We start from the raw sequence: 25180 nt of genomic DNA on the forward strand, positions 1-25180 counted from the left end.
TTATGCACTGTTTTCTTTTTTTTCGTATTATGTTTTTAATCACTTAATTACCCTCCCCTCTTTTTTCTTTCTTCCAGTACAAAAGGCTGTTCACGATCAAAATAATGTATTTGTTAGTTTGCACACTAGTCTGCGACGTCTCTGGTTTTTTTTCCTCACCCTGTAGGGCATCACAGGCATAAAAAGCTATATAGACAGATATTGAAAAAAAAGGACAATACAAGAATAGAAAGAAAGAGAGAAATAGGTAGAAAGACAAAGTGAGAATGAGAAAGGGAATAAAAAAACAGAGCGACAAAATAATAGATGAGATATAAAAACAGACAAAAAATAGATAGAAAAGATAGAGAGAAATAAAAAAAAGGAAGAAAGAAAGGAGAAAAATAAGGAGAAACAAAAAAAAAGCTGTCAAGGTTTGCTCTTCCTTCAGGCTTGGCGCTTTTTCTACAACAACCAAAGAAAGCTTATTCGTTTAGAAAAGAAAGTGCAGCACCTGACATAACCACGCGTAGCTATAGAAGGCAATACGTGCTCTAGCCATAATTTCAAACTTCAGCCCCATCTCCTCGGTGTCAACTTGCCTGCTCGTCCTTTCGAGGCGGCTGGGAGTCCTGCGAGGCGGGTATGGTTTCCATGGTCTCCATGGCTTCTGTGGCCATTGGCACTGTCGGCACTTCCAGGAACCACAGCTTCGTTTTGTCCAGTTTCATCGGGTTCCACACCTCACTGTTGTCAGGCTCAACTTCATGATCACCCTTCTGCTCAGCCTGTACGCGACAAAAGACGACCAACTGAGCACCAGCTTCTTTTTTTCATTTGGCACGTTTTGCACCCGAGAGGCGGATTCAACTCTAGATGTCATAAAGCCTGGTAATGTAAAAATTATTGTCCTGCCAGACTGCCCAATCGGGAGAGTCACTTTCGTGGTCATGAAACCAGCTTTTATGCCACCTCCTTCAGGCGAAAAGGAACGTAGCGCAGTTTGTGGGCCTCGTTTCATTGATTACAATAAGTACAGTTACAACATTACCTTGATAAACCACATGAAAGTAAAGCATTGTAAGCAGTTTGTACCTAAAACTCTATCGCCCCTTGACATTTTGAACGATGCATTGCTACGCTATACCACATTCATTTCTTAACTCGTTATTTTCTCTAGTCACTGAATGAGTAATGGCCACAAAAAAGTACCATTTTGACGCCCGCTGTCATACAGGGCATTGGATCTGAAAAGCATAGCACTTCGCCAAAAAGAAAACAAAATGAGAGTGGCAAGGGTGTTAGTGGCGCTTTATACTAATGTATTGGCTTCATTAAGCTTCACTACAAGCCAACTATGTCAAGCAGTGAAGCATACTGCTCAAAATCGATTTCTCTCATTAAAAGGGCCCTGCAACGCTTTCAAGTAGCCATGAGATGGATTCACTAAATGAGCTCATTGCTTCACGAATTCACTGCCACAATAACTTCTAGAATCCATCCAGTATGAGCGGAGTTACAAGAATTCATAGCACGCTTCAATTGCATTCTCTCTTCTCTTATCTGATGAAAGTGTTGGAAGCTAAGCAGGAAGAGATGGCATGGGGAAAGAAAATACGTCACTCGTGCCTCGTAACCTTGAGCACTTTTCTTTCTTTTTTTTTGTTTTAAAATACGCGCTTTTTCAATGTGACCGCATGTGCACGCGTCAACAAGTCGTGGCCTCTCACGACGGTTCCTGTAACAACCGAGCGCGCTGTGCTCAAATCAGCCAATGGCTGTTACAACGGCTGTGATGAGGGATTTTCGAGCTTGTTCCATCATTTGTCGAGAGAAGAGAGAACAATTTTAGCTGATAATTTATTGCGATTTTGAGGACACATGCAGCGCTATAATTGGCTCTCAATATTACACTTGATTGATTTGTGGGGTTTAACGTCCCAAAACCACCATATGATTATGAGAGATGCTCTAGAGGAGGGTTCCGGAAATTTCGACCACCTGGTGTTCTTTAATGTGCACCAAATCTGAGCACACGGGCCTACAACATTTCCGTCTCCATCGGAAATGCAGCCCCCACAGCCAGGATTCGATCTCGCGACCTGCGGGTCAGCAGACGAGTATTTTAGCTACTAGAACACCGCGGCGGGGCCCAGTATTACACTTAAAATTTTCAATGTTACACTTTAAATTGTTGGAGAACTTACACTAGGAGCACTGAGAGAGCCCAAGCTTTTAGAGAGAATCTCCACTGCTCCAGGCGTCACGTGAATCTCTATTGGTGAGAAGCTGATCTCCATGTGCTGGCCATTTTCGACAGTGAATGTGCTGTTCAGGCTTATCTCTGTGGGCTTCAATATCTTGAGAGAAAAAAACAGAACCGGACATCAATTGTAGAGATTAGAGAGAACACTTGCTCTATCACTCTGCTGTTCATTCAAAATCGAGAAGTGATTTACGGCACACCATGGCAAGAAACTGCAGATTGGTTTCTGCCACCCGAGGCTTTTGCGCACCTAAATAAGAAGCATCATGGACATTTTTCGAGGGCTCTTTACAACAAAACAAATCTGCAACCTCGAGCCAGGCGGCACAACACTACAGCAACCAAGCTACTGAAGTGAAATTAATTTAAACTGGGTTCTAAAACCACTGAAGTTTCAAAAAACAAAGTTCTACTGTCCCTCAATCGATTTTAATGCTACTAGTTTTACAATAACCATTCACCCAGTTTATGCTTTCAGCACTGATCAAATTCTTCATTTGCAATATGTGCACTGAAGCCAGCAACAAGAACAATCCACTAGCATCAAATGATGGATGAACGAGTACTAACAGAAGCAATAAAAACATGATGCACTACTCAGTACCTCTTGCTTTTAAGTGCAGTCGTGTTATTCAGTACCTGATGTGAAAAATTAAAAGCTGCATCAGAACCACAGTACTTTACGGTTGACCATTATGACTCCTTTACGAGTATCTTACGGTTGACTTTTACAACTCCTTTACGAGGTTGACCTTTTGGAGTACTTTACAATTCCATATGTTTAGTCTTTGGTTCATTAAAGCCAGTACAATGGGTCTTGGCCAGTGTACATGTATTTCTATAGGCCCAAATTTCAATTATTTTGATGCCAAAATCAGCCTTTGTCAGGTAATAAAACAAACCTCACGATTACAAGGGCACATAACTTCGATAGTCACTCTTATTTTGACCCAATAATGACTGAATCTATCTTCAAGGTACTCCTGCAAATATTGAAGTAAAAATGATAGAATGAATGTCTATAAATTTTGAAGTACACTCGAACCTCATTATAACAAGGTTGTATCCTGCAGCAAAATAACTTTGTTACACCCAAAAATTTGTTATAGAAATACATTCCCAACATTATATCTATTGCAAGAGCATTCTTAATTTACTTTGTTATAACCAATATTTCATTTTTTCTGGATTTATTATATCGAGGTTTGAACATAGTATGCAATAAATTTTCTGCATAGTGCCAATACGTAAATAAAAAAAAAACTCAATTTATTGAAAAAAAAAAGAATTGCCCTCTATTGCAGAGTAGCAAAAAGCAATGACCATAGTAGATGTGCTGGGAAGATGGAAAGAAATGCGAACAGCACGGCACACTTTTCATCATGCTTTGACCTTGGTGGCAATAAGACGATAGAATGGTTCCATATTATATCATGGATGAAAAGAAATGCAAAACCGCAGAGAACGTAGATACTGCACTGTTCGAGTTTACATCGCCACCGTACATACTAGCTTTGCGCTGCCAAAGCTGAATTACCTTCTCCCTCTGAAAAAAAATTGTCTCGAGTCCTTAATGCAAATTTCAGTTCTAAAACAAGTATCTTCTGTATTTCTTGCAATTCAGAGGAATTGTCACTTGCACAACGTCAGGCACAGTGTCTGAAATGCACATGAAAGCAAGTCAAGGACTTACCTCAGAGCGAACATGTTCGGATTGAAATTTGTCCACGTAGGATGTGAACATCCTGAGGTCGTCCATGCTCACCATCATTGTCTGTGTCGTCCCAACTTGCCTTATCTTGTTGTGGATGGATCCCTGAAGTACCAAGGCACACCGACGCAACACATGATTATACAACACACGATCACACAACACACAGTCAATCGTTCAGGTGAATGAAACACTAGGAAGCGAGGCCCCGCTAGCTGTCGCACCATTTGGCTGATCAGACACATTGCCAACAATTGACCGCTTTCAAGATTTTTCAGTGTAACAAGGTAGAAAAAAGGAAAATAACGAAGCACACATTCCTTTAATGGTTTCTCATGCTAAACTTTAAAAAAAGTGGAGAAGGCTTGGAACAAAGGCAGATCATTCGGTTTATGCACCTAAAGGCCATGGTTGAATCACGAAGTCACTAAAAACTTGAAAGGAATAGCTTGAGCACATATTACTGTGAGTTCCACACTAAGAGCGATGAAAAATACATAAATATATCCCCTTAGAACAGTAAACAGCCGACACGGCAGCAGTACATGCCACTTAGGTGGAAGTGGTAGGTGAAGTAAGAACTCCTATTTTTGGTCTTTTCGTATGTGCCAAAACTTCATAAAGCAAGCTCCACCCCTTGTTTTCTAAGCACAACCCTTATTAGTATTACAATACTCTGGAAGTGTCCTCTTCAAGTTCATTCAGCTTAAAAACCCACGTTATATAGGCAGTACATTTGCCACTGAGGATTAGCGCACTGTGCACTTATAGGTATAGCATTACAATATAATACAACGCAAAATAACTGATGCCATAAGCCATTTTCCTGTGTGCCTCTGCCAAAACCACCTCTTGTTTTTTGGAAGACCACAAATTTCGGTCCCCAAGGAACAACACCTCGCTCATTAACCACAAAAAGTTCACCGCCAGCTCATGTCTGCAACCTGATGCTTTCACACCCGATACATCCTGGCACTTAGAAAATTCAGTTATGCATGCAATCTGAAATACAATAGTTAAATGAAATGGAAAAAAAAAAGTTAAATCTGAAGCTACAAAAGAAAATCCCTGCTGAATTTCAGCAGGAAAATCTTCACTGAAAATTTTTTGCCTAGTATGGCATTTCAACAAGGACCAATTCAAAACCTTTCTGTAGCAGTCACTAGACCACATCCAGCCTTGATGACGCTTCAGTTGAAAGCTTCTATGAAGACGTGGAATCGGCAATGAGTAAGGTAAAAACACAGTATACTATAGTGATGGGCGACTTTAATGCAAAGGTAGGGAAGAAGCAGGCTGGAGACCAGGCAGTAGGAGAATATGGCATCGGCACTAGAAACGCCAGAGGAGAGCTACTAGTAGAATTCGCAGAACGCAATAATTTGCGGATTTTGAATACCTTCTACCGAAAACGAGAAAACCGCAAGTGGACATGGAGGAGCCCTAATGGCGAAAATAAGAATGAAATAGACTTTATAATGACTGCACACCCAGGAATCGTGCAGGATGTGGAAGTGGTTGGCAAGGAATGATGCAGTGACCATAGAATGGTACCGTCTCGAATTCACCTAGACTTGAAGAAAGGACGACAGAAACTAATACGCAAGAAGCCAATCAATAAGCTAGCACTGAGAGGGAAAGTACAGGAATTCAGAGTGTCGCTGCAGAACAGGTACTCGGCTCTTAGTGAGGAAACCAACCTTAGCGTAGATACAATGAATGATAATCTGACGAGTATCATTACGGAGTGTGCAGTGGAAGTTGGAGGCAGGGTAGTTAGACAGGACACTGGCAAGCTTTCCCAGGAAACGAAGAACCTAATTAAGAAGCGTCAAATCATGAAAGTGTCAAGTACAACATACAAAATAGAACTGGCAGAGCTTTCGAAGTTGATTAATAGACGTAAAGTATGCGACGTAAGAAGGTATAACATGGAGAGAATTGAACACGCTCTGAAAAACGGAGGAAGTGTCAAAGCAGTGAAGAGGAAACTTGGGATAGGCAAAAGTCGGATGTATGCACTAAGGGACAAAGAAGGCAAAATAACTACCAATATGGATAGGATAGTTAAAATAGCGGAGGAGTTTTACAGAGACCTGTACAGTAGCCGAGACAACCACGACCTTAAGGGGAGACGCTCCTCGAAAGCACTTTTTTTTTGTTATTCAACTTAGAGCTTCAGAAATTGGACCACTGATGCAGTTTTTCCTCCTGATTCCAAATCTGTAATCAGTTTTTACATAAGTGCAATAGTTTGGGAGTTGTGTTTCAAGTAATGGTGAAACTTGATAAGTTTTCCGGGAACTTCCGCGCATACTAAATGTTCATGCAGAGAGTTGTTCAATGGCTCCTTTTGCTCCCTATTAGCCATAGAGTGCCGATATCTAGCTAGAAATTGTGCTCCAACTTTGAAACTATGAAAAAAACATCTGTGTAGCAAACTACCCTTTTTTTTCCACTCGACCACCATTAAATTTATTAATAGATATTTACAGCTGATAGGTTGTGCTGATTCAAGTAGATATCGGCACCCTACGCACTCTCCTCAATGTGTGTGCCAAATTTCGTCGTCGTATGACCATTCTAAGTGCCCGAAACACTTCCCGCAAAAAATGCAAATTGGCCAAAATTGCGAAATGAGAAAAACGCGTTTGAAAGTTTGAAAGTCTGTATTTACAAAAATGAAAAACGCAGTAGCACGAAACTTGTGCTGAACACATACACACATGTCCAGAGGGAATATCAGTTGTCTAAAACTCTCCAGCACCGTAGGTTTTCCCTTCCCGGCTGGTGCGGCAGGACTCCTCCACCCGGGCCCTCTTGGCTGCACTGCGACGGTGTGCCCTCGCCTCAGCGGTTTGACGCACATTCATCTTGTGCATGCGCATGCTGTCTCGGCGGTCGCTGAGGGTAACCAGGGCCTCCGAAGGAAGCACCCCAAGCTCTTCCAGCACCTTTTCAAAGCTCGCGTGGCCCCGGTTGAACCACAGGACTGCAATGGCTGTGGCTGTTTCCACAGCAGTCCGGGAAGCAAACCGGGTCTTTGGACACAGCAGCCATATTTTGCTGTTCAGGGACTCGGCCGCGTTCTGTGTCTTGCCGTGGAGGCACCGGGCAAGCAGCTTCGCATCTGTGAGACGCTTGTAGATTGGGAGGACTGCCAAACCCTGGGCCTTGGTCAGGAGGGGGGTGTGGCACGGTGCAGGCTGGCCCTGCGCCTCAGCACGTCGGTGCTTGCACCACGAGTCTGGGCCTGCAGGACAGAACTTGTGACTTCCAGCACCGTCTGTTGAGCACGAGTGCAAACATGAGGCCCATATGGCAGTGTACATCTTGTGGACATTTCCCCGATTGTTCACAATGGCCACCTGAAAGTAAGTTTGAAGCTTCTGGATGGTGGTCTCCTTCAGCTTCTCCCCTCGTGGAAGTGGCGTTGGCAGCTTCCGCAGGCCGGTGCCCAGACGTTTCGCCACGTGGTTGGTGCACTCCTCTTTTTCAAATGGAGTGTCAGGGTACACGTTGGCATCACAGACCCCGTTGTAGGCCTTGCTGTCTCCATCGCTTAGGAAGATGGTGAACCGCAGGGGTGTCTCATAGTCCACAGTCCTCTGCCAAATGCGCACTGCAGCTTCGGCCTCCATGGCATGCGAAGAACAGTCGCAATTCTTCTCACAAACGGGATGATGAAACGCCTGCCATGTTTCTTCATCGCCTCCCATGTCGTTATGCAGACTGCACGCCAGGCAGAAGTTGGAAAGCACTTCATAGTCCAGGCACAAACCAGTGTCCAAGGACACTACAGTTCCCACACCATTGTGGCTTTTGTGGCCTCTTTTTTGCCATGTGCCGTCAAACATGACTGGCACGTCACTGTTACCAGCCACCTCTTTGGTGACGCTGCGTGCCCTTTGCATGTTTTCACAGACAGCCTTCACTGCCGCACTGTGAATCTTTTTGCCGATAGCATGGAAGGTCTTATGGTGCATAGGGTTTGGCAATCCAACTACTGCACAAAATCGTGAAAGTTGCTCATGCCCGATACCGACGGCACGCGCTGCAAGCACCACTTTCAGGTTCACGGCAAAGGCGTCACGCGAACTCCCGCTGTCGTAGCTTCTGCTTGCACCGCGGCCGCCATCTGACGCGACCCGCTTCGACGAGTACGCGGACGAAAGGATGCTCTCCGAGCACTCCGCATTCTCGCAGTGTAGCTCCAGAAACGCCGAAAGGCCTTTCCGCTTTTTATTCGGTGCCCGAACTGCGAGTTTACTCTCGTGACAAACGGGGCATGCCGCGCCTGCGACGACGGCCGTCAATGCACCCAACTCGCACAGCACTACGCTTTCGGCACGATCGGCATTCGGCCTGACGTCGTTTTCGAATAACGCGATCTTTTTCTGCGATGCACTCACAAAATTCACTGCAGCGTTGATCTCGTCGTCGCAGTTGCCATGGTCGACGTTGCCGTGGTCGATGTTAGGCCTACCGGCCGCTGGCCCGTCGCGGACATTTTCGTTGGCGGTGGCTTTCTTGTACGTCCTCCGCCGCTTCCCTCTGAACTTGTTCTTACTTCTGTATTTCCGATGGTCGGCAACGGCCTTTTTCGGGCTTGCCATCGCACGAAAACAGCGAAAAATAACTCCGGAAAACAGTGAAGCGAACTACGGCAAGAAAACACGGGTGCTGTCAGCCAATGGCGGCCCTGCGTTAGTGGCGCGCGGTTTGAAACGGCGGGAAAAGACTGTTTTTGTTGCTTTTTTTTTAGATTTTTCGTGAACGTACGAGACTTCAAGAACCGGGATCGTGGAGAGTAAGGACAACTCTACACGAGCCAGCGGCCGCAATATGGCGGACAGCTCTCTTCGCGGCCCCGCGAGCACGCGAACAGCAGCCCGTTTTGTGTAAATTTCGTGATGCCGCGCGTCACTGCCGCTCACTCAGACGCGTTTTTCACTGACTTCTGATGCTTATTTCGCTGTGATATTTTCAGATGTCAAAATATAATGTATAAAGATGATAAAGCAACAAAAAACAGAAAAGGTGAAATTTGGAAAAAAAACGCGACTTTTCGACCCGCGTCTCCCCTTAATACTATAAGAACTAGCAGTAACCCAGATGACACCCCACCAGTAATGATAGAAGAAGTCAGAAAAGCTTTGGAGAGCATGCAAAGAGGCAAAGCTGCTGGTGAGGATCAGGTAACATCAGACCTGCTGAAAGATGGAGGACAGATTGTGTTAGAAAAACTAGCCACCCTGTTTACGAGGTGTCTCCTGACGGGAAGGGTACCAGAGTCTTGGAAGAACGCTAACATCATCTTAATACGTAAGAAAGGAGATGACAAGGACTTGAAGAATTACAGGCCGATCAGCTTGCTCTCTGTAGTATACAAGCTATTTACAAAGGTAATTGCTAACAGAGTAAAGAAAACATTAGAATTCAATCAACCAAAGGAACAAGCAGGATTTCGAACAGGCTACTCAACAATTGACCACATTCATACTATCAATCAGGTAATAGAGAAATGCTCAGAGTATAACCAACCACTATACATAGCCTTCATAGATTACGAGAAGGCGTTTGATTCAGTAGAAATATCAGCCGTCATGCACACACTGCGGAATCAGGGCGTAGATGAAGTATATATAAACATTCTGGAAGAAATCTACAGGGGATCAACTGCTACCATAGTGCTTCATAAAGAAAGCAACAGAATACCAATCAAGAAGGGTGTAAGGCAGGGGGGCACAACTCCCCAATGCTATTTACCGCTTGCTTACAGGAGGTTTTCAGAAGCCTAGAATGGGAACAGTTAGGGATAAGAGTTAATGGAGAATACCTTAGTAACTTGCGCTTCGCCGATGACATTGCATTGCTGAGTAACTCAGGGGACGAATTGCAACTCATGATTATGGAGTTAGACAAGGAGAGCAGAAACGTGGGTCTTAAAATTAATCTGCAGAAAACGAAAGTAATGTACAACAACCTCGGAAAGGAGGAGCGCTTCGAGATAGGTAATAGTGCACTTGAAGTTGTAAAAGACTATGTCTACTTAGGGCAGGTAATAACCGCAGAGCCTAACCACGAGATTGAAGTAATTAGAAGAATAAGAATGGGGTGGAGCACATTCGGCAAGCACTCTCAAATTATGACAGGTAGATTGCCACTATCCCTCAAGAGGAAGGTATATAACAGCTGTATCTTGCCGGTACCTAGCTACGGAGCAGAAACCTGGAGACTTACAAAGCGGGTTCAGCTTAAATTTAGGACGACGCAGCGAGCAATGGAAAAAAAAATGGTAGGTGTAACCTTAAGAGACAAGAAGAGAGCAGAGTGGATTAGGGGACAAACGGGGGTTAAGGATATCATAGTTGAAATAAAGAAGAGGAAATGGACATGGGCCGGGCATGTAGCGCGTAGACAGGATAACCGCTGGTCATTAAGGGCAACTAACTGGATTCCCAGAGAAAGGAAGCGGGTTAGGGGGAGACAGAAGGTTAGGTGGGCAGATGAGATTAAGAAGTTTGCGGGTATAAATTGGCAGCAGCAAGCACAGGGCCGGGTTAACTGGCGGAACATGGGAGAGGCCTTTGTCCTGCAGTGGACGTAGTCATGCTGATGATGATGATGAATGTGTTATGTCAAACCTCGTTGATACGTACCTGCCTCAAAAGTACTAATGATTACAACGTAGTTGCGAAGAGTCCTTCACCAAGTCCCATAAAGATTAGTGTATTTCGTGACCACTTAAGCCACAGTGGTTCGTCCTACACGCACCGTTTAGTGCCACCAGGTGCGCACAGCTTTTTTCTGCCATAAGAGTTCACTGCGTCGTTAACTTCCGATGCCACAACGTGTCGCTAACAGTGTTTGGTCGTTTTAAAAAGTGCGGAGATCGGCTGATCAATTATTCTGACTTCCATGCGAGTGCGGCGGTGCCTTTGCGGGTAATCATGCGGAGAGAATGAAAGTGTGGTGGCAACCACCGACAAGTGTGCTAGTGTGACTTATAGTCGACAAAAGGACTTATCACACTAAGTATCCTTAGCTATTCCCTGAGGCACACATGTGGCGTAGTGCCACTTTAAGCCTACTGCACGCTTTTAATGGGAGACTAAACTTCTTCAACTTGGGCTTCATAACACTACACACGAACTGATAGAGGCCTACAGAGAAGCCCAATACACTCGTCTAGCTAAGGCTTTTACTGGACGTCACATACTTGACAACCTCGACATTCACATACCAGCATCCGACCCCTCACTCCTACCAATCCCTCCACACATACACACAGCTCACCATAAAGCCTCCCCCTAGAAACACCCACGTTGCGTACCATTCGGTGCGCCGCAAGGCCCAGGTAAAAGCTCTCCACAAATACTACGGTTCTGAGGAGGTTGTCATATGGGTGGATGCAGCTTGCACAGACGATGACGCGGCAGTTGCAGTCAATCACACACTCCAGCCCATTGCAACTCTCCACCTAACTTTTGCATCAAACCCAGAATCCTTGGAAGAAGCGGCGATCGCTCTTGCCCTCACTTGCACTAATGCCTGGGGCGTCTTTTTCGACTCAAAAACCGCAATTCTAAATTTTTCGCAAGGCCGAGTTCATGAGACCGCTTTCTGCATACTCAGCTCGCCCCCCAAACATCCGACCCACCATGTGGAGCTGATCTCGGTGCCTGCTCACTCTGGAAATCCCGGCAACGAAGCTGCCAATGACCACGCATGAGGTCTCATCAACCGAGCGGCGGCGGACTCCGTGCCGGGCTCTTCCAGGGAGCACATGCATTCCCTCAGCAAGATGACTGAAGCATACCGTGTGGAACGCCAGCTATACTACCCTTCACTCCACTGATCCCTCCACCAGATATTATGACGTGGCCTCCAGACGCGCACACTTTCCTCCCCCTATTTCCTTTCCCGCACCTACCAAGGAGCATACTCCCCATCCTGAGCTCAATGCGCTCCCCCCCCCACGCTTCCCTTACCCACATCCTCCTCAAATGCCCAGCGGACCCTCGCCCGCAGGGCCCGCAGCCACTGACCACATGGGAGGAATGGGTGACCCTGCTGTGCTCAATGGACCCCGCCGAGCAGAAGACCGCCATTAACCGGGCCCCCCACATCATGCAACTGAATATGCACTCATGAACGCATAGAGCAGTGGGGGTCGTGCGGCGACTCTGGGCCATACGTGCCCAAATCCCTTAGTCAAATAACGTTTTTACCACCACCACCCACCTGAACTCGGACTGCCTATCGGTGCAGCCTCTTTATGCAGAACTGCAATCACGCACGGACACCGCATTTGCAGAATTCAAAGCAGTTTGCTATTAAGGAATTGAACATTGCGGGTTGCGGGCACCGAGAAACTCCGCTGTATTGACTGTATCGCGCTAAGCGCATGCGTGCGGCATAATGAGCGTAGTCCTGTTGTAATTATTTTGCACGCTCTTATTAGGCAACAGCCAAAGTGCGTCTCCGTCCAACTCAGGACCGTTATAGCATTGCAGAGTGCCCATCGCTTGCATAAGGCTCGTCATCGCTGCGTTAAGCCACCATGCTACTAGCCGGATATGTGCATTCTGAACTAAAATGGACATACTGTAGAGCAAGCGGCTCGCCAGTCCAGCAAGTGTCGACCAGACGAAGGGCTGCATGCAACTAATCAGTAGACGGTCCGCTGCGTGCAATCCTTGCATAAAAAAAAAAGAGTATTTTAACTAAGCGAGCAGATCGCGGTACACATGTATCGCGGACTACTGATTATGTCCGCTCTGCTGTCAGTCGCTGCACTTTCCGGGCACACATCCCGCAAGCTGCTGTATAGTTTCAAAATGCTCCTTGGCATTGTCACCGCGTGCTATCGGACTTCCGTGTGAGGGTGCGAGAATCTTTTCTGCACATCGGTAAAAATAAAGAAACAGCTTTGTCGTGGGCACTGTAGGCAATATGTGCAGTGCCACTGTACTTATTTTATTGTTAATGGCAATGGCACACATCAGATGATGTGAATTTGTACTTGCTGGTTAATGCGTACTACGGTTAGTGCGTAGTTATTCCGCATTATTATTATTATTATTATTATTATTATTATTATTATTATTATTATTATTATTATTATTATTATTATTATTATTCCGCATTATCAAAGAGGTTTTACTGATTCTAGCACTCACCGTAAAGCTTTTCTACAGAATTTCACAGCACTTCGACCTGTTTCTTACCTTCATGATAATGCATGCAGACTGAGGATCATCAATGTCGGCAACAAGCACGATGTCCGGCTTGTCCATCTCAAGCTGCACAGTGTAGTTGCGTAGAGGATAGGGAGGCATGGGAGGCGAAGTTGTCTCCGTGACTGGACAGAGAACGAAAAAAAGTCTTTCACGCTTTATCGCATCACTGGAGACAACATATATACAGTGCACTGGCTCACACACATACAGATGCCATTACAGGTATGTTGGTGACCAGCTGTTTACTATCCTGATCTTTCGTGTCCGCACCGCCACCAGAAATGTCACCTGGGCAGTACCAGCCTGTTAGCAGCAATGAATGAAAACCCGCAATCTAGCTGAATTCCAAAACATCAGGCTGACCTGGCCACTGACAGCCCAACTTCATGATATTCGTCGCTTCCTTTCTTCAAAGGCGACGCATACAAGCCAGCCAGCAACTATACCGCATAACACAAGGCAGCATACAGCTGAGTCAGTAAATGGATATCACTTCATTATAATGACTGCTTCACCCCGTAAAGTCTTGTGCTTGCAGTGCTTTTTTTTTTTTTTGTCATAACAGATTGAGAAGGTTGTCGCTCATGCTGCAAGTTGGTAATGTTACAATAGCATAAATGTGGCATACTATGTGTTTCATGCTAAGCAATGAAAGAAAAAAGTGGTTAGCCAAAGTTATCTGCCGAAAGTGATCAGCCAGAGTCAAAATAATGAATTCAAGATCACCTCGTAGGCTTAATGCTTTTTCTAATTTCTGTTTAGGTTTAAATAAATCCCACAGTATATAGTCACACTACCTAAATCCTTTCTCTGAATTCTGCCTAGGTTTAAATAAATGATGCAGTATATAGAACACAAGCCTCATAAATATTCAAAATTTGCATTAAGGAACTACACAACGCCCCCAAAAGCTCCACCCAGCAGAATTTGAAGAGCTACGAAACCAAGAAGCTGTGAAAGAATGCGTACGGTATGTTGCAAAGCGCGGCGCAGAATGCGGAATTTAGCTAAATGCCCATACCGACGATCTTTGATAGTGCCTTAAAAGCGAAAATGTTGAGCTGTTCATGAGGAAACGGGTTGGATTTCCTACCACAGCAGCCTTATTTGAATGAGGCAGAAATTCAAGAGCACGAATGCCCTTCAATTTAGGTACATGTTTAACAACCCTGGTTGACTACAAGTTATTCAGAATTCATTCTCTTTTGTCACATTTATGAGATGCAAGGCAAAAAAATGTACAGCGCAAAACAACACACCGACAGACAAGAGCACGGTGTAGCGCCAGTCCCATGCTTTTTGTCTGCGAGTATGGTCACGATCCAGCTAATCCAAGAAAACATTTTTTTGAGCCGTAAATAAGACATCACTAAAGTTGTTTCTGTTTTGCATTTATGTGTGTTACATGCCAAATGCATGATACGATAAGGCAAGCTGTGGTGCTGAACTTTTAAGACGCCATTTTTTTTAATGGGCACCTAAATTTAAGTACACACAACGGTTTGTCGTAATCGCCCAGATCACAATGCAGCCACCGTCTTGGAAACGAACCCGCATCCCTGCGCACAAGAGGGCAACGCCTGAACTGATAAGCAGCAGAGCCATTTGCGTCCCACTGCTCTTACCGGTTGCCTGCAGCTGAGGTTGCAACTGGTGCTGCTGCCGCTTGGCGGCTTGCTGCTGCAGCTGCTTCCGCTTCTCGTCGGCCTTCTTGTACATGCCATCCATGTAATAGAAGCTCATGATGGCATTGAAGAAGTCGACGCAGTAGACAAAGGTGATCTTGGACAGGTCGATCTGCGTGAAGAAGTCCCCGTTCTTGTCCACCTTGTACAAGATGTCTACCAGCTTGTCCTTGCTGCGGCTCGAACGCGTCAGGAACCTGCAGGAAGGCCCAGCGAGGAAGGTGGCACTGCTGATTACTTTAAATCGCACCACACATAGATGACGGTGCCAACTTGGCTGTAGACATGCAGCGCAAGGACACAAAGACGAAATAGAAGAACGACACTTTGCGACAGCGCAGCGCGTCTTTGCTTGCTTTGTGTCCTCGTGCTAGAAATATACTGTCACAAATTTATAACAAGCCCAAGCTTCGGTCTTTGTCTGACTTGGCAGTTTCACCACAGGTACATTATTGCCCAAGTATCTTCACACTGACAACAGGATCGTTTCCATGAGATCGATGCTTGCCAAACTTTTTATCGCTTTTTTTTGGACATGATACACTTAAAATATTTTAAAATTTTTCATACTGAGATTCCTCACTGAAATATCTTGGCTCAAAAGTGAATTAGTACTAATTTACCATTAAAAAAAGAATTTTAGCGCAGTCACATTTTACATAGCACCATCTCTGAAAAGCGACAATGAGGGATCCAAGCTGTAAGAAAGAGAATTTCAGCATCTTTTCCAAGCACGAGACTGTTTATGCCTTATGGAAGAGTTTCACAGCATCGCTCACCAACGCAATATTTTCTTCATTAAATATAAACCATTGAAATTTCACTGAGCTGAGCCCTGAAGAGGTGTTCATTTTTTCACAGACAAAACTAAACTGATGAGACATCTAAAAGCACAATTTTGTCCTTTGACAAATTGTTATTGGCACATTTGTTGGGGGTCATCTTCATAACTCTGTGCGTTTATGATGCTTTCATGTGCATCTATGTGCATTTATGATGATTTACGTGCATTTATGATTTGCAGAGGCGTTGCCACACTGAGAAAATCTTGGTTGACTGATCTACACATTTACCGAAAAATGCCAAATATTTTTTCGCAGCTGACTGTGGCTTCAGTAACGTTGAGAGTTGAGAGACACAGTTAGCCCTTATGCATCAAAAAAAAAAAAAAAAAGTGAGCACAGTGTGCACTATGAGGCATAAAACAAATGATGCACCAACACGACAAGGTGAGTGGATACATAAATCTCTATAAAAAACAGGTGCAGGATTTGTCACAACTTCATTTTAACCATTATAGTATATTAATTTAGAGAATGTATCAATAAATGTGTTGGTGTTCATATCATTCAGTTTTTATGCATACTGGTTTGTCACAGAACTGCCTTAGTTTTGTAATGAACACGCATCATGAGAGTTTTGATATGACGCCAAGGGCAGCGCTATGTGCTAGCACACAGACCACATGCCAGTTTAGGCTCATATCACTACAACAGTTACGGGCATTACGTCTAACATTCCTCAGCCCAACTTCATTTGCATGAAGACATCTTTTACGATGCCAAGTTCTTCTAGAAGAAAACCATAGGTCTGTCGGTCCTATCATATATAATGATGCAGCTCGATTTAAGATCATTCAAAAGTTGCTTGATCACACAACGCCAGTTCCCCATCAAGACCCATGACCTGTCAAGACCAAGACAGCATGCGAAACTATCAATGACGAAGCACATGTGCAGAATATATGGAGCAGATAGTTTGGCTAGGCCGACCCGACTATGTTTTGATAAGACAAAGTGCATCAAATGGAAAAGCAATCTGGTAAAGCTGCCAGAGTGTCGGTACCAGAATAAGAGCATATTAGGCTCAAAATGTTGCACTGCCAGGCAAGCACGCTAACATAGAGAGCTTTGGGGCAGTTGGGGTAAGTTGCACTTCAGTGGCTGAAACGAGGCGCTAATTAGTAGTACAAATAGTGCCTTTGGACCCTCAATGTGTATAGGTCAACGTGAATTCTATTTCTTTCCTTTCAATATGCACACCATTGGGAGAAAAAATTTGCCATTCACCCAATCCTGCTCTAGGGGCCAAACTGCAGCCTTTCATCGTACCTGGTGAGGCCGCTCTTGCGGGTGACGCGGGTATCGTCCACTATCAAGTTGCCCAGCACCGTGTCCATCCAGTAGGAACCGTCGTGAAACATGTGTCCCTTGAGGGAGAGAAGCTCTATCTCCAGTCTGGCCAGGCCTTCCTTCACCTGAAACACACACACAGTGGCATGCACAGGCACACAATTTTCACACTCAACACTACCTAACGTGGAACACAGCTTCAGTTCAGCCGTTTACCACACAGGCCCCGCCTAGCCTAGTGTCCGTTAGAAATATCTTCACAGCGCGTGAATGGTTGAAAACGCTGCATTTCACCCAAGGCCTGAGCCCACAACCTCAGTGTACAGAGGTTTTTCACGATCAACACAGCAGCAATTGTTCATGTGAGCATAGAAAATGGCACATTCAATACCATTCCCAGCGCAATGATCAAAGTAAATGGCCATAGCCCTTTATAACAGAGTCACACTATTGCACCAGAACAGCATAGCAATGAGAGAAAAATTTGCATGACAAACTTGCAAATGCAATGGTGTTACATAGTGGGACAGTGAAAAATCAAGACCGCTTCCAGCTGCTCGTGAAATGCACTGTTTCGACTAAGGAGGAATGTGCTGCACGTTAACACGGTCACAGTCACATAGGCCAATGTCGCATTCATGAAAACATGCGTTGTTACGCTTGGCCCGGCGATTCGTCTGGGCAGACGCCATTGTGCGTAAGCCGGTCTACTGGGAAGGCTCTCAACTCCATCGGCGCCTAGTCTACCAGACGCTGTCGAAGATTTCGGCAATTACCCAGGCAATGTGGCAAGCAAAGGCGAGTTTCTGACTTTCAAATGCGGACCCTTTCGACGTCCCTTCAAACAGCAGTGGTTGCCTGATGACCTCGGCGACTCATCTGGAGACGGGGAAGCTGTTGTGACCGGCGCCAGAGCTGACGGGGGAGCGGCGCTCTTAATCCTCAGTCAAGTAGCCGACCGGCCGGCTGCCTATGCCCGCCAGGCATTGTCCGGAGGATGAGAGGTCATGTCGCCACGACATCATAAACCGTTCTAGAGAGGACAACAAATACAGCATCTTCCTTAGAAGAAACCGTGGCGGCCGCCGCAAATCGCCCCGCTAATTAAGCGAACAAATCGGCAAACCCTTTGATGTATGCTGTCAGGATCGTGGGACTTCTCGACTAGCAGCACACACACGATGAGGAAGAGCCCCACTGGCGCCACCTTGCAGTGCAGTGATCGATCAAGACTCAATATTGGACGTTCACGAGGATCATGCATGCTCATCCCCCTCATCTGTTGTGTGTGTGCGATTGGTGTTCCACTCAGAGAGGAGGAGCTCGACAGGGCTTAAAACGACGCCGCAGAGTGCTGGACGTCGCTCTGAACCATGTAACATTCAGCCACCACGCTCGTGGTTTGGGAAACCCCTAACCTTTCTTTGCTGTAAATAGTGGCATAAACCTGTTTGTTTTCGTATCCTCCAGCAACCTTCCTTCCGACCCTTAAGAGCGTGTGTACAGACACGCACAACTAAAAAACTGAAGCAATACATTATTACTCTATGACTATAATATTTTAATTCGTTCTCGATCAGATATCTCAGCCCGTAACTCGCACATTTTCATGTGAACAATAGTCATTCAAATCTAAGAATCAAGCTCTGCTGGGCAATTACAACTTGGCCAGTCTCCATACACGCCCAACCGTAATGATGAGCCCATTATACGTAGTTCCAATATCAGCAGCGTCTAACTTCGCAACACTTGAGAAAACACTGAATGAATCATACACACCCTTTTTTGTTGAAATTGCCCATTTCTTACCTGTCCAGAAAGATTTCAATGTGAAGAATGTAGTTATGAACAATTCTTATGCACAATTTTACTTTTGTAAAAAATTGTCGAAATGTTCTTGAGGCAAAGCAATCTGATACGAAACCAACTGTGCTCCCTAGATCATAGAGGCCACCCGGCCAACATCAACTCCACTGACATCACAAGATTGCCATCCCCATAGATGTCAACTCTGCACAGCATAGTGACAACTTATTCAGTGACGCTTTTTATTGTTAGAGCCTGTGAGAAAATGTGCTTCAACACAAACCTGCTCTCTTATATAGTAGGCGAAACAGTTATGTATTCTCTTAGAAGACTGCTTTATACATTTTTTTGCACATGTGTCACTCCTCTATGTTTTTTGTTAGCCATGTACCTCAATAGCAGTTGAACAGCTAGCTTTTTTAATAAACGAGTCGTCTACAAAGACAAAAAAAAGTGCACCAACCTCATTTGTTCTTTTCATGTAAAGGTCCAAAACAACACAGTCAATTTGAAAGGCCAGATCGATTCTCACGGCCCTCTTTATCTCTTTCTCTGGCAAAAGAAAAGAATAAAAGAATTCGTACATGAGCCCTTCTGTGGGCGTTTTTGTCAATCACTATTTTTTTTCACCCTCTGCAGTAAAGAGTAAATCACTATTGCAAATAAATGCAGATTCAAAGATGAGAAAATATTTCTTTAAATATAAAAAAAATCTGAGCACAGCCTTCCTTACGTGAAGGCTCAAAATGTTTGTGCTAGAATGCATATATAGGACACAGACTTTTATACTTACTGACATCAATGTAATCTGAGTGAAGCAGCAACAAGAAAAAGCCCCATGTCAGTAAGAAAATTCGCAGGTTCTCATCAAAAGCGCAAAAATGCCAGGCACAAAGAAAATAAAAGAAACATAGCTCGTCAGGCACAGTGAACAGAGAGGCTCCACAGATGTGTCTTTTTCAACCACAACAAAAAAAAAATTTGCTAACTATGAAAGTCTTAGCCAATGACCCAGCCGTGAATGACGCTGACTATCACTTTTGTAGTTAGGTATGGTAGAGGGAAATTTATCCAGAGGTGTGGACTGGACTGGAGAACTTAAGGGTTCACTAAAATATTTACAAGAGGGACCACCGCCACTGCAATTGTCCAGCCACCATGGGAACGACCGGTAGTACATGGATTTGCCTGGTCTTCGTGCCTGGCAGCTCCAAACACACTAGCGGATTTATTTCCAGCTGATTATTGGCCTTCGCTTTGCATAAAAGAATACCTCGTTGTGGACCTCACAAGAACATTAAAATTAGTGAGCCTAAAAGGGTCAAGGTGGCAAAGCAGTACCTCCAAACTTTTGCCGAACTTCGTCCTGCGACAAAGCAGCAGCAGGCCACACGACACCACACCGGCTGAAAGGACCAAGCTTAGGCGAAACTATGTACAAGCCACCAATCCCCTGCGGGCTGAAGCGCCACGCGATGCAGCGCCCATAGAAAGTAGCACCAGATTTCCCTATAGTGTACCATCATGAAACTATGCAAGAAGCAGCGGGTAGTGTAGCTAAATTGGTAGAGCTACGCACATGCATCTGCCGATTCTCACCCCCTGGAGTTCTTTTGGTCCTGGCATGGATGACACTGCTGAAACTGCTGCTTGGGCAAGTTGGTTCATGATTATTTAGACAGGTTCATCAGCGCAAAAAAGATGGAACTTTTAGAGAAGAAACACACACACACTGCACTAAATTTCCCCTGGCAGCTCAGTAACGAAACCAAAACTGATAATTTTTGGGGAAGTACTTCTTCAACAATCTCCACCAGCTGCGATCTACTGCGATCGAAAATCTCCCATGCTATATTGTCACATTTTTACGGAGTTGATAGCTGCAAAGCAAAAAAACTTGACCGAAGTCATGGGTGATGCCGGGGCGGGCACGCCGAGGCAAATAAAGTGTTTTTCGAACATGGTCCCGAAATTGTTTTGAGGACTTCCACACTGAGAAATACAAGGTTGGTTTAGTTTTGGTGGACTCTATTAAATAACAGCAAGAAAGTAGCTATTTTTCTCATATAACAACCACTGAGCCCTGATGACCTAATTCGGCACTATGACTCGATCCTTAAATATCCCAATGACAACTTTTTGTTTGTGGTCTTCCGAAGCCCTATTAAGAAAATACGTACTAAAAGGATTCCAACAAAAATTTAAATTTTATTGCCGAAAATGTTAGAAGTGCCCTTAAACCTTAGCACTGCATAGGTGACTTTGCATATCTCCTCCCACGAAATGCATGCAGTGACATCTAGATCCAGCTTCCTACCTGTAGTTAGGACTGGGTCGGTGTGCTCGTGCGAGTATCGGTCTTCCGGCACCGTGTAAGGGGCATTGGTGACAACGGGCACCGGTATCTTCGACCAGTCCAGGGGTTCATCTTCGGGTGGTATTTCATTCAGGTTTTCATCCAGAGTCCGCATAATGGCGCAATAGTCCTCTTCACTGAGAATCAGCTAAAAATCATGCACAAGAAAACACACACAATACTGAATTAACACGATGCACAAAAGGTCAATTGTATGATAGAAAAACTCCTTCACAAAGCCAATGCATGTCATTACATGAAAGTTTTAATCTTTAACATAATCCTGGAAGATTCATAGGCATTAACCTTTTTTTCGCCATACATGTACAGCATGACCTAACATGCACCAATGGGTTTTCACCGTACACATATGGCATTGCCTGTATGTTTAAAATGCGTGCCTTTTCGACCATTTCTCTTGCTTGACAGGGGAAATGTGGCAATGAGAATGAAAAATTTGGTCAAAATGTCCGATTTTTCAATATAAAGACCACGTATTACATAATGGTGAAATATAACACTCAAATAAGTAGTATAAGTTGAGAGAAAAGCATTTTACTGGTAGGCTGTAGTAAAAAGCTAGGAGAAAAGTGGGTTTTAGAAAATAAAAATCTGCAGCCTTCCCATTGCACAGTGCCGCCATATTGGCATTATCGTAAATAGGACAGATTGGAGCTCAAGATAGCCACAAAGCTTTCAGTGCTCCAAGAAACATTTTTTTACCAGAAAAGCACTCAAGTGTATCATTTTTATATGTTTCAGAGATATGTTCAATACAATGCATAATTTTTAATAATAAAGTGTAAAGTGCTTTTTTTAGGATTTCACTTGGTGTTACCATGAATAAACTATGTGTATTCATGGCAAAATTACATCTGTGGGGTCAGTGATGGTGCCACGGAGGCTTCCAAGTAATGAGACATGTTCCAATAAGTGACATCTGTATGGTGGATTGGCAACTCCGCTTACACGTGGTACTTCACAAGTACCAATGAACACTTCCTACGAACAAATTGACACGACACCAGCTTTTTGTTTTAAAACAATAAAGTGTGAATCTCTACAAAATTTTGTGATATGCCCACTTTGCACACCAAAATTTTCTCCTCAGAAGCTTCTTTTTTACAGAATAGAACATTTAAGAACTACTGCAGAATTGCTTGGAATTAAAAAACTGAGGCTTTCACCACTTGTCTGCCGTTGATTACAGCGAGAAATCATGGCTGACAACACTTGCTACACAAGATCAGCATGTCTCTGGAGGCAACAGTGAAAGCATGTCAACAAACTCGAAACAAAAAAAGGGAAAAAAATGCAGTGAGAGAATGACAAACCTCTATTCTTGGTAGCACGCCTTCGTTCTTCATTTCTGGAACTTCAGGGTGGGCCTCGAAGTTCATGTTTCTGGTGACAAGTAACTTGAACGACACTGGAAGGAGCAGAGGGTGCTCCTGACCATCGTCGGCAGGCGGCTCTTTCATGCTGAACCTATAAAGAAGAATAAGAAATAAAAGGCTCTGATAAAAGTCAGTGATGTTGCTCATAATGGAGAAAACTTTTGAAGACCGAAAATATGACCTTCAGGCAATCATGCACCACAGAGAAGCCCTGCCTTGGAAAGACAAAACTGGAGCACAAAGCCAAGTTGGAGGAATAAATTACGTCGGAGAACTACAGTGTTGTTAATTGCACAACCATAGGTTCATTATTAGAAGAGAAAATGACGCTCATAGTTCAATTCTCGAATTTCGGCCTGAAAACTCGGAGCATAAATGTCAATGTGATGTCACAAATTTCGGCCATTTGTGTCATTAGTCGATTTCGTAAAGTTTTGCGAAATTCACTGAAACAGCAGCCAGTCTTTGACACTAAGCACGAAAGCCCATGTTTGATAAAATTAGCAAGTGCCTGTATAACGGCCAAAATTTTGGTGCGGTCCACATGACTTCGATACGGGGGCGTGCTCACTTACCGCGACAGCTTGAGGTCGTCGAATGCCACCACCATCTCTTCCAAGAGGCAAGGCGATTCAGGTGTGCTAACCTTGTCCAGCTTAAACTTGTTGCTCACGCACAGCACACCAAAGTCCATGACTACAACGTTGCGTGACTTGCAGTTCTGTGGCAGGCAGATGATGGGCGCCTCGATGCGGATGTCCATGGCCATCTTGTATGCCTGCTTGTAGGCCGTCTCCACACTGGCACGAGCTGCCTCGGCCATGTTGGCCGTGGCCTCCATTATTTTCGCTTTGGCCGCCTGGAACCTGTTCACAAAGTTCTGAAAGAGGCAGAATAAGTGGTGACAAACATGCTCGCATGAATAATCGAGCACTTCGAATATTCGAACGAATATTACGGTATTTGAATTCGCTTTTATTCTAATATTAATCCGCATGCAGCACTCTGTAAAGATGGTTGCACTGCAGCAAAGGAATGCTATACTGTGAAGACAATTATCCAAAAAAAAATCCACACTGCCACAAAGCCCTACTTCAATGCTAAATGAACATATTAAAATCACATCGATTCATTGATTTTAAGCGTAAAAAAATTGTTATACTGGTTTATTTGTTCTAAATATAATAAATCTCAAGATATAACATGCTCTACAGGTAACCAATTAAATTTTACTGAAAGTGAAATCCAGCTACAATTCAACGTTGCTTCCACTGATTTCAAACCAAAAAGAATAAAATTTTCCCAATTCTTGTTTCCGTTTGCTATTAATGTTGTACAGGTTGGTTGGGCTATGACAAATATGCTCATATTTGTTCATAATATTTGGTACATATGATTCACAATCAATTCAAAATTATTCGATCAAACCACTATTTGGTACGAATATCAATTTACTATTTGCACAAACCTAGTGACATAGCATCCAGTGTAATGCATCTGACAAGCCCAGTAATATTTCTTGGCCAAGCAGCACACCCAAAATCTTCATCAAATGAATGACGTTTGTCCAGCTTCTATGGTCAACTTGTGTACGACCTCTTTAACCCTTTGCAGTCCGCTGTCCGGCACCACATGACAATGGTGCTCGTGGTTTAAATTTCGCGGTTTTCTCCCTGCAAGTCTCGCGCATTTTGAAAACACATGAAGTGCCATCTCTTGAGGAATGAGTGAGCTCAGTTTGCAGAGGTTTACTTTTTTTTTTACACAAGGGTGCAACACTATACTTGGCACGGAGCCTAGAGCGTACCCACTCGGGCGCCATTCGCTGAGGAGCATGCGCTGAGGAGCATTCGCTGAGGAACGCGTGTGTTCTATGGAGGCGCTTTTAGAAAAAGCGATGACTCTAGTGAGGAAGAGAATTCAGTGTGCCCACCAGACAGTGATTCGACAGAACTGAGTGACGAAGACAACGACGGGGGTGAAGGTACCTTCATTTTTCTTCAAAACCTACAGTAACAACCCTAGCCTGCACCCAGCAGAATGTTCTGCGTGGTATCTTACGCTTCCAAAATATCGCTAAAGGAGCTTCATGCAGAATGCGGAAACAAAAATAAATATCCTGCGAGTTTTTTTTCCACAGTTCATGTTTCTCTTCACGATGCCAGGAATTGCCAAAATAGTTTCGGACCGGTAGTGCCGGAAAGTGGGTAAAAGTTTTGGACCGTAAAGGGTTAATGAACGATAATTACGATCACAGATAACATCATTGTACACACTGCTAAATCAGTTCTGGCATTTGAAAACCCAGTGAGGCTATCAAGGTGAAGACCCCAGGAAAGAATACTTTTAAATGAACCCAGATACAAAAAGGGCCACAGCAAAGGTTATTTATATACTAGAGTTAAGTATGCCATTGAACTCCACAGGCCTGTTATCCAGCTTCACAAAGAAAGGGTGCACATACTAAACTTGCACATAGACTAGAATACATGCAAAGGTTTCACCCCGCTCCCCCCTCCCCGTAAAAAAGTGGGGAAGTGCCCCGTCACCCCATACGTCATGTACCATCTATCATCATTGAAGGTTAAAAATAATGGTAGCCT

At 44.3% G+C, this 25180-nt stretch overlaps 1 protein-coding gene across 2 annotated transcripts in view; it reads right to left on the reverse strand.

Annotated features, from left to right (window-relative positions):
* Nucleotides 1-25180, reverse strand: part of Vps13 (vacuolar protein sorting 13C) — a 209788-nt gene that overhangs the window by 103834 nt on the left and 80774 nt on the right. For both annotated transcript variants that reach the window (XM_037423426.2, XM_037423425.2), the window contains exons 30-39: nt 23153-23457; nt 22515-22668; nt 21142-21328; nt 19288-19376; nt 16998-17143; nt 14827-15083; nt 13190-13323; nt 3939-4061; nt 2187-2339; nt 582-767 (exon numbers count right to left, since the gene is read on the reverse strand). In XM_037423426.2, coding sequence (XP_037279323.2) covers nt 582-767; nt 2187-2339; nt 3939-4061; nt 13190-13323; nt 14827-15083; nt 16998-17143; nt 19288-19376; nt 21142-21328; nt 22515-22668; nt 23153-23457 — 1734 coding nt within the window. The remainder of the gene's footprint in view (nt 1-581; nt 768-2186; nt 2340-3938; nt 4062-13189; nt 13324-14826; nt 15084-16997; nt 17144-19287; nt 19377-21141; nt 21329-22514; nt 22669-23152; nt 23458-25180) is intronic.

Source organism: Rhipicephalus microplus, chromosome 4 (assembly GCF_043290135.1).
Source record: "Rhipicephalus microplus isolate Deutch F79 chromosome 4, USDA_Rmic, whole genome shotgun sequence".
Classification (NCBI taxonomy): Eukaryota; Metazoa; Arthropoda; class Arachnida; order Ixodida; family Ixodidae; genus Rhipicephalus; species Rhipicephalus microplus.